Here is a 9,212-nt window from a genome sequence, read left to right on the forward strand (position 1 = left end):
AATGAGGGTAATAAGGAGATAATAGCAGCCCATAGCTGCCACTAAATCCTAGCTTAGTGATGGCAGGCGTCTATGAGACCCCCCATTACTAATCTGCACGTGAAAGTAAATAAACACAAACACCCTAAAAATCCTTTATTTGGAATAAAATACAAAAGGCCACCCTCTTTCACCACTTTATTAACCACCAAACACCCTTCCAGGTTCGACGTAATCCACACGAGGTCCCACGACGCTTGCAGCTCTGCTACATGTGACACTCACAGCGAGCTCATAGAACGTGACATCCCTGTGAGCTCCAAGCTGCAACGGAAGTGAGCCACTCAGGTTACCCACGGCCACAGCTGCAGTTCTCCACCCGTGACAGCAAATCACCCGAGTGACTGAAGTGAGACACACGATCAGCATGGATATCACTCGGGTGATTTGTGGTCAAAGCTCGAGTCCTCCACCTGTGACCGCAAATCAGGCCAAGTGAGCCGCAGGTGGAGGACTCACTTGAGTGACGTCACCGCTGATTGTGCGACTCACTTCAGTTGTGACCTGAACCTCACATTGGGCAGTCTTTTTCTATGGAGCTCGCTGTGAGCGTCAGATGTAGCAGTGCTGGAAGCATCGTGGGACCTCGTGTGGATTATGTTGGACCTGGAGGGGTGTATGGGGGGGTTAATAAAGTGAGGAAATAGGGTATTTTTGTCTTTTATTTCAAGTAAAGGATTTTTTGGATATTTGTTTATTTACTTTCACTTACAGATTAGTGATGGGGGTGTCTCAGACGCCTGCCATCACTAATCTAGGACTTAGGGGCAGCTATTGGCTTCCATTAACTCCTTTTTTACCCCGATTACCCAGCTCTTCCCAAATGCCCTGGTGCGATGGCAAAGTCCTGGGACTGTCTCACCTAATGGATTTGGCAATTCTGGGCAGCTACTGGCTGATATTTTTAGGCTGGGGAGAGCCTAATAACCATAGGCCTCCCCAGTCTGAGAATACCAGCCCCAGCTGTGTTTCTTTTTCAATTATTTATTTATTTATTTTATTTTACTGTATGTATTTTAATTCTCATAGACTTTGCTGGGAAGTGAATAGTCAGAATTTACTGTAAATGACGCGCCCACAGGGTTACCCGTTACCGGGCCGCGGTTCTGCTTCTGGGATGCTGTGATGGCCAGGCCCGGTTCCGTGACCCCGGCGGTGTCAATAAAGATGGGGGAATGGGGATGTGGAGTTTGTATTCGTGACGCCACCTGTGGTGCACGGCCAGTTATTAGCCGCCGCTGCGGGAAGTCTCTCTCTTCTGGGGTGGATTGGTGATGCTGCTCGGGTGTTGCAGCTCTCCACAGGTAGAGCTAGGCCCCAGGGAGGACGGTAGCGGTAGTAGTCACAGGGGTGTGATGGTGAAAGCGCCGGCAATGATGGGACGACATGGAGAGTGCAGTTCAAGTTCTTTACTCACTGAAGTCACTCTACCCTTGGAGTGCCGAGTCCCGCTGTGATGGGCTTCAGCCGATCCCGGATACTTCAGAGGTCGAGGCCGGTGGTTCCTTCTATGTCTCCTTTCTTGTGGTCTTCCCTCCACCCCAGCTCCTGGGCCGTGGAACGGGTCACAGGTGCCTTCCGCACTCCCCACAAACCCTGGGATCCTCCTTCTTCCTACGGACCAGGTCGGGCCTCCAGCTCCGGACCACGGGCCCCTTTCTAATCTCTGTCTTCTTGCTAACGTCTGTTCCTGAGTCCTGGCGCGGACCCCGCCTGGTGCTAACTAACTTGTGTGTGAGATGGCTCCTCACTTCCCCTGCAGGTGCCCCGCCTCCCCCCGCTGAACTAGTGGTCAAGAGGTGCCATACTTCATGATGGCCACCGCCGGCACCTACCCTGGCCCGGTCCAGTGAAAGAGCTCCCGCGTTATGTGTTGGATGAGTGTGTTGGTGGTTACCAGTGATGACCTCCTCCGTATCCGAGATGAATACTGCACCCCAGTTGAGGTGCAGTACCCTGTGGCGCCTGAAGCTGCAGGGGCGCCACACAAACAAAGCTGCACCAAAAAACGAGACAAAAATGCGGCAAAAAACGCAGCATGCGCATGAAGGGGATTATATACTCGCTCACTAATGCAGTCATGTAGCACATAGCAACATTTTTTGGCCCCTTCAGAGCAGCACAAAGGGTAGCTGGAGACAGCAATGACAGTATCGCTCCTAATAAATCAGTTCCACACAATTATAAATGCTCCGACCAATATTCTGTATTACTGTGGTGTCAACATGACCTGTGAGCAGCCGGCCATGCACATGTGCTCCTAGCATATGATAATACAAAACAATACCGCACTTATGAGCACATAGTAAACCCGAAACCTATACACACATCTAGCACATAATGGTGCCGAAAGTTACACCACCTGAAGCATTTAATTTACATGTGTTAGCAGCACTCAACACTACACATTACACTGCTGAGAGATTACAGGCAGCGGTAGTATTCCCAATAATCCAGTATTACATGCTAATCCCGACCAGTAAATGCAAATATGACACATAATGGAGCCGAATACTGGACCAGAAGAGACACTTACGGTATTTTACATGTGTAAGAACTGCTTAGTGTTTACTGCTTACACATGTAAAATAAGTGTCTATTCTGATACCAGGTGTGTATATATAGCAGGATTACCATGTGCTAATAAGTGCGGTATTGTATGCTAGGAGCATATGTTAATATTGATCGGAGCCTTTATAATTGTGTGGAACGTATTCTTTACCTGTCATTGTGTCCTATCATCAGTATGTGACCCAGATACCATTTGTGCTGCTCGAAGGGACAAAAAATCGCTGCACTGTGCTACATGACCGCATTAATGAGTGCAGAGTGCATTATCCCTCCCAGGTATCATTTTTATATTTTTGCACATATTAGGGTGGCAGTTTTTGCACATGCACTTTTTTCTCTATTTTAGCCCCCTTTTCCTATGCCCTGTGCGCACACTGCGGATTTTGCGGCGGATTTGCTGCAGAAACTGTGTCTAAGGCCTCGTCCATGCCTCCGGTACGTTTTGGTCCTTTTCCTCACGTACCAGAGACACGGGCACACGTAGACCCATTTAAATCAATGGGTGCGTGTTCTGCCATGGACCGTGTGTACGTGTGGAGCATACGTGTGTCCGTGTGCTCCACACGTCAACATGTCCGTTTTTCTCCGGCATCACGGGTGTCACATGGAACGCAAACGGACCACTCCGATTTGTTCCGTGTGACACGCGCCGGAGAAAACACACGTGTCTGAGAAAATAATAAAAAAAACATTACTCCCCTTCTCCAGCCCTGCAGTCTCTGCCGCTGCTGTCACTTGCTGCCGACCGCCGCTCATTATGCTCATTGCATATTCACTTCACTGCGGCCGGAAGCAGCAGCAGCGGGGAGTCGGCAGGACCGGAGACCGAAGATCAGCACCACGGACAGCGACGTCAGGGACAGGTGAGTAGAAAGTTCCTGTTCTCCGTGTGTTATCACGGATAACACACGGAGAACACACATAGTGCCATAAACAGAGCTCACGGAGGGCAAAACGCACCTCTGACACGTCCGTGAAAAACGTGCGTGATTTTCACGAACATGTGAAGGAGTCCTAACATTGCTGCAGTCATTCCCCAGCAAATCCTATGGGTTTAATAAAATGCTGTGCGCACACTGCGTTTTTTTTTATACCTGTGCATTTTCCACTGTGGAATTAATGAGCATGTCACTTCTTTTCCGCAGGTACCTGCGGTTTTAGCCATAGATAATGGTAAAAATCCGCAGGAACCAACTTGCGGAAAATCCGTGATAAATCCGCGGTAAATCTGCGGCAAACCGCGGTAAAAACGCATGCTGATTTAGCTGCAGCTTATTACCGCGGGTGTGGGATTCTTTAAGAGAGTCCGGATTTTCCTTAAGAAAAAGGCACTTTCTAGTGCACACATGGCCTTAGATGGACCAACAGGACCCCTAGGGAGAGCTGTCGAGGAACAGGGGCACCAATCTGAGCTCCGTTGGGGGTGCGGACCATCACAGGATACCCCCTTTCTCCACTTTCTGCTGCATGTCACTTTTTGTTTTTTTTCCTTTCTGTATTAGCCCTTCCTTTGATCCAGTTTTAATATCCAATAATAGTTATATCTTAATATTTTGGATATATTTCGTCTCATATCATTTTTTTTTTGGGTCGGGGGGTTCAGGTACCGGAAGCTGGCACTGAAGTATCATCCGCTGAAAAATAAGGATCCGTCCGCCCCGCACCGATTCCGGCAGATCGCCGAGGCCTACGATGTGCTCAGCGACCGTGAGTAATCCAGTGCAGCCTGATCCTTCTCACAGCTGAGGGTTTGTCACAGTGAGATACACATTACCTGCGCTGATACATTGTCACGAACTGTCAGGACCGGACGGCAACGTGATTAGATTGTATAGACTGGATACAAGTGTAACAAACCTCCAGCTGTGAGAAGTGGATTGGGGAACAGATTTTGGTAGTGATTTGTCCTACACCCCCCCCCCCCCACCGCCCCCGTCCGCTCCTGTACTGATCCTGTCTCATCTCTGAGTAGCGAGAAAGAAGGCGACGTACGATAAGTTCGGAGAGGAGGGTCTGAAAGGTGGGATCCCGGTAGAATTCGGGGGTCCGGACGCCTGGACTTCGGGTTACGTGTATCACGGGAATCCGGACAAGACCTTCAAGGAGTTTTTTGGGGGAGATAATCCATTTGCAGGTAAGAGCAGATGATGGGGACTGAAGGGCGATTATCAGGTGCCCCCCAAAACCAGGCATGGGACATTGAGGGTCCAGGACCGGCCGCTCAGGCACTGAGGACGCAGCATCTCTCTGGTTTCTGGGAATTTCTACTATCAGCTCACTTATTTTCTTGTGTTCCCGCTCCAGACTTTTTCTCACCTGACGGCTCTGAAGTGAATACGGGATTTGGGGGTCTGCGAGGAAGAGGAGTCAAGAAACAGGACCCCTCGATCGAGCGAGATCTCTACCTCTCCCTGGAGGACTTGTATTTTGGGTGCACAAAGAAGATCAAAATTTCACGTAGGGTAAGCACGTTACCCAGAATTACTATTAAGTGTCCAATCAGTCAGACCCCCAGCACCAGCCACCTGCGCCTTCACTCAGACTCCCAGGAACAAGCACCTACCCCCTCACTCAGACCCCCAGCACCAGGCACCTGCCCCCTCACTCAGACCCCCAGGACCAGGCACCTGCCCCCTCACTCAGACCCCAAGGACCAGGCACCTGTGCCCTCACTCAGACCCCTAGGATCAGGCACCTGTGCCCTCTCTCAGACCCCCAGGACCAGACACCTGCACCCTCACTCAGACCCCAAGGACCAGGCACCTGTGCCCTCACTCAGACCCCTAGGATCAGGCACCTGTGCCCTCACTCAGACCCCCAGGACCAGACACTTGCACCCTCACTCAGACCCCCAGGACCAGGCACCTGCACCCTCACTCAGACACCCAGGACCAGGCACCTGTGCCCTCACTCAGACCCCCAGGACCAGGTACCTGCCCCCTCACTCAGACCCCAAGGACCAGGCACCTGTGCCCTCACTCAGACCCCCAGGATCAGGCACCTGCGCCCTCACTCAGATCCCCAGGACCAGGTACCTGCGACCTCACTCAGATCCCCAGGACCAGGCACCTGCCCCCTCACTCAGATCCTCAGGACCAGGCACCTGTGCCCTCACTCAGATCCCCAGGACCAGGCACCTGCGCCCTCACTCAGACCACCAGGACCAGGCACCTGCACCCTCACTCAGACACCCAGGACCAGGCACCTGTGCCCTCACTTAGACGCCCAGGACCAGGCACCTGCCCCCTCACTCAGACCCCCAGGACCAGGTACCTGCCCCCTCACTCAGACCCCCAGCACCAGGCACCTGCCCCCTCACTCAGACCCCCAGGACCAGGCACCTGCCCCCTCACTCAGACCCCAAGGACCAGGCACCTGTGCCCTCACTCAGACCCCTAGGATCAGGCACCTGTGCCCTCTCTCAGACCCCCAGGACCAGACACCTGCACCCTCACTCAGACCCCAAGGACCAGGCACCTGTGCCCTCACTCAGACCCCTAGGATCAGGCACCTGTGCCCTCACTCAGACCCCCAGGACCAGACACTTGCACCCTCACTCAGACCCCCAGGACCAGGCACCTGCACCCTCACTCAGACACCCAGGACCAGGCACCTGTGCCCTCACTCAGACCCCCAGGACCAGGTACCTGCCCCCTCACTCAGACCCCAAGGACCAGGCACCTGTGCCCTCACTCAGACCCCCAGGATCAGGCACCTGCGCCCTCACTCAGATCCCCAGGACCAGGTACCTGCGACCTCACTCAGATCCCCAGGACCAGGCACCTGCCCCCTCACTCAGATCCTCAGGACCAGGCACCTGTGCCCTCACTCAGATCCCCAGGACCAGGCACCTGCGCCCTCACTCAGACCACCAGGACCAGGCACCTGCACCCTCACTCAGACACCCAGGAACAGGCACCTGTGCCCTCACTTAGACGCCCAGGACCAGGCACCTGCCCCCTCACTCAGACCCCCAGGACCAGGTACCTGCCCCCTCACTCAGACCCCAAGGACCAGGCACCTGTGCCCTCACTCAGACCCCCAGGATCAGGCACCTGCGCCCTCACTCAGATCCCCAGGACCAGGCACCTGCACCCTCACTCAGATCCCCAGGATCAGGCACCTGCGACCTCACTCAGATCCCCAGGACCAGGCACCTGCCCCCTCACTCAGATCCCCAGGACCAGGCACCTGCGCCCTCACTCAGACCACCAGGACCAGGCACCTGCGCCCTCACTTAGACCCCCAGGACCAGGCACCTGTGCCCTCACTCAGACCCCCAGGACTGTGCACCTGCGCCTTCACTCAGACCCCCAGCACCAGGCACCTGCCCCCTCACTCAGACCCCCAGGATCAGGCACCTGCGCCCTCACTCAGACCCCCAGGACCAGGCACCTGCCCCCTCACTCAGACCCCAAGGACCAGGCACCTGCGCCCTCACTCAGACCCCCAGGACCAGGTACCTGCCCCCTCACTCAGACCCCCAGGATCAGGCACCTGCGCCCTCACTCAGACCCCCAGGACCAGGTACCTGCCCCCTCACTCAGACCCCCAGGATCAGGCACCCGCGCCCTCACTCAGACCCCCAGGACTGGGCACCTTCTTCTTTGCTCACACAGCTATGACCAGGCACCTGCGGCCTCTCTCCCCATGACATTGGGTTATGGCTACATGTCTTGTATCCGGCTTGTATGGACATATATATCTCTGTGCCCTGCAGGTAATGAATGAAGACGGCCACACATCCAACATACGAGATAAGATCCTGTCCATAGACGTCCATCCTGGATGGAGAGCGGGCACCAGGGTCACGTTCCCTAAAGAAGGCGACCAGGTCACAGGAGCCGCTTCTCCGCTGCTCAGATGTCGCCGATTAGGTCTTTATGATTGTCATATAATTTGCTTCCATCTCTAGGGCCCCAACATCGTCCCCGCAGACATCGTGTTTATCGTGAAGGAGAAGCTGCACCCCCGCTTTGTACGGCGAGGGGACGATTTAATCTACACCGCCAACATCGAGCTCGGCAAGGTAAGAAAACAAACGTGTAAACCACGTGGCACTAATGTGGGGCTGCAGATTGTGCTTGCTCTGGGGTCTCCATGGTAGCAACAATAAAGTGTCCTTAGTTTGTTGACTTCCTGCCCCTTATGATTGTGGGTCATGTGACAGGAATCTGTCACCACGGCAACCCCAGAGCGAGCATGAATATATATATAAATTGCAGCAATGAAATGGGGAAACAAAGCCAAAACAACCGGACGCTGCCGCCTAATGATGGTGTGTACCCGGCCTTGTGTTGTGGGCCCTAGATGGGCTCTGGGGATGTATACGGTTAATTATAGAATATACCATTCGTGTCACAGGTTCACACTGAGCAGATGTGATAGTCTGGGGGTGACCGCTGTCCTACCTGCATCATCATCCAGCATGGCCGGTGGTCAGCGATGGTCTGGAAGAGTTCTGACACCACAATATTTAGGGGGCCACAACCTGAATGTTTCATCCATCGAGATCTGATGTGTGTGTCCCATGATTTTATTTTCCTTAGCAGCGTCTTCTCCGCCCAGCAGGGGGCGACATTTAACCCTTCATTACTTGTATGTTGCAGGCGCTGACAGGCTGCATGGTGGAAGTAGAAACGTTGGATGACCGGATATTAAATATTCCCATTAATGACATTGTACAGTAAGTTATTAACCTCTTAGTGGAGGAGAGCCCCCCTGTGATTACTGGGCTAAAGGTGGCAGGTTGTTTTTAGGTCTATGGCTCCCCCAAGTGGTTATTAAAGTTAATTACATTTGTTTCCTCATTCCCCCACAGCCCCAAGTACAGTAAGGTGGTCCCCGGGGAGGGGATGCGGATGTGCGGAGATCTCTCCGTGAAGGGTAACCTCATCATACAGTTTGACATCCAGTTTCCAGAACACCTGACGCCGGAGAAGAAGCAGCTGCTGCGGAAGGCCCTGCTGTGCTGAGGGGCGCGCGCCACCACAGACCAGTAACCGGGCACATAATCACCAGTACAACGTGTGGACTATGATAATAAAAGATGCTTCAGACATGAGACGCTCCAGTCTAGGGGCCATCTTTCTGTAGTGATGAGTGGGGGTCCGTGCCGACAGGGCAGGAGCCAGGCCACAGTACTACTCAGGAGGTAGGAGTAAGGGGCAGGAGCAAGGCCACAGTACCACTCAGGAGGTAAGAGTAAGGGGCAGAAGCAAGGCCACAGTACCACTCAGGGGGTAGGAGTAAGCGGCAGGAGCAAGGCCACAGTACCACTCAGGGGGTAGGAGTAAGCGGCAGGAGCAAGGCCACAGTACCACTCAGGAGGTAGGAGTAAGGGGCAGGAGCAAGGCCACAGTACCACTCAGGGGGTAGGAGTAAGGGGCAGGAGCAAGGCCACAGTACTACTCAGGAGGTAGGAGTAAGCGGCAGGAGCAAGGCCACAGTACTACTCAGGAGGTAGGAGTAAGCGGCAGGAGCAAGGCCACAGTACTACTCAGGGGGTAGGAGTAAGGGGCAGGAGCAAGGCCACAGTACTACTCAGGGGGTAGGAGTAAGGGGCAGGAGGAAGGCCACAGTACCACTCAGGGGGTAGGAGT

General features: G+C 53.9%; 1 protein-coding gene across 2 annotated transcripts in view; it reads left to right on the forward strand.

Moving 5' to 3' along the window:
* Window positions 1–8,668, forward strand: part of DNAJB13 (DnaJ heat shock protein family (Hsp40) member B13) — a 19,731-nt gene extending 11,063 nt beyond the window's left edge. For both annotated transcript variants that reach the window (XM_075337631.1, XM_075337630.1), the window contains 7 exons: window positions 4,214–4,317; window positions 4,583–4,744; window positions 4,915–5,072; window positions 7,331–7,444; window positions 7,526–7,639; window positions 8,220–8,296; window positions 8,432–8,668. In XM_075337631.1, the coding sequence (XP_075193746.1) occupies window positions 4,214–4,317; window positions 4,583–4,744; window positions 4,915–5,072; window positions 7,331–7,444; window positions 7,526–7,639; window positions 8,220–8,296; window positions 8,432–8,585 (883 nt within the window). In that variant the 3' untranslated portion in view covers window positions 8,586–8,668. The remainder of the gene's footprint in view (window positions 1–4,213; window positions 4,318–4,582; window positions 4,745–4,914; window positions 5,073–7,330; window positions 7,445–7,525; window positions 7,640–8,219; window positions 8,297–8,431) is intronic.
* Window positions 8,669–9,212: the final 544 nt, after the last annotated feature.

This window comes from Anomaloglossus baeobatrachus, chromosome 2, assembly GCF_048569485.1.
Source record: "Anomaloglossus baeobatrachus isolate aAnoBae1 chromosome 2, aAnoBae1.hap1, whole genome shotgun sequence".
NCBI classification, from domain to species: Eukaryota; Metazoa; Chordata; class Amphibia; order Anura; family Aromobatidae; genus Anomaloglossus; species Anomaloglossus baeobatrachus.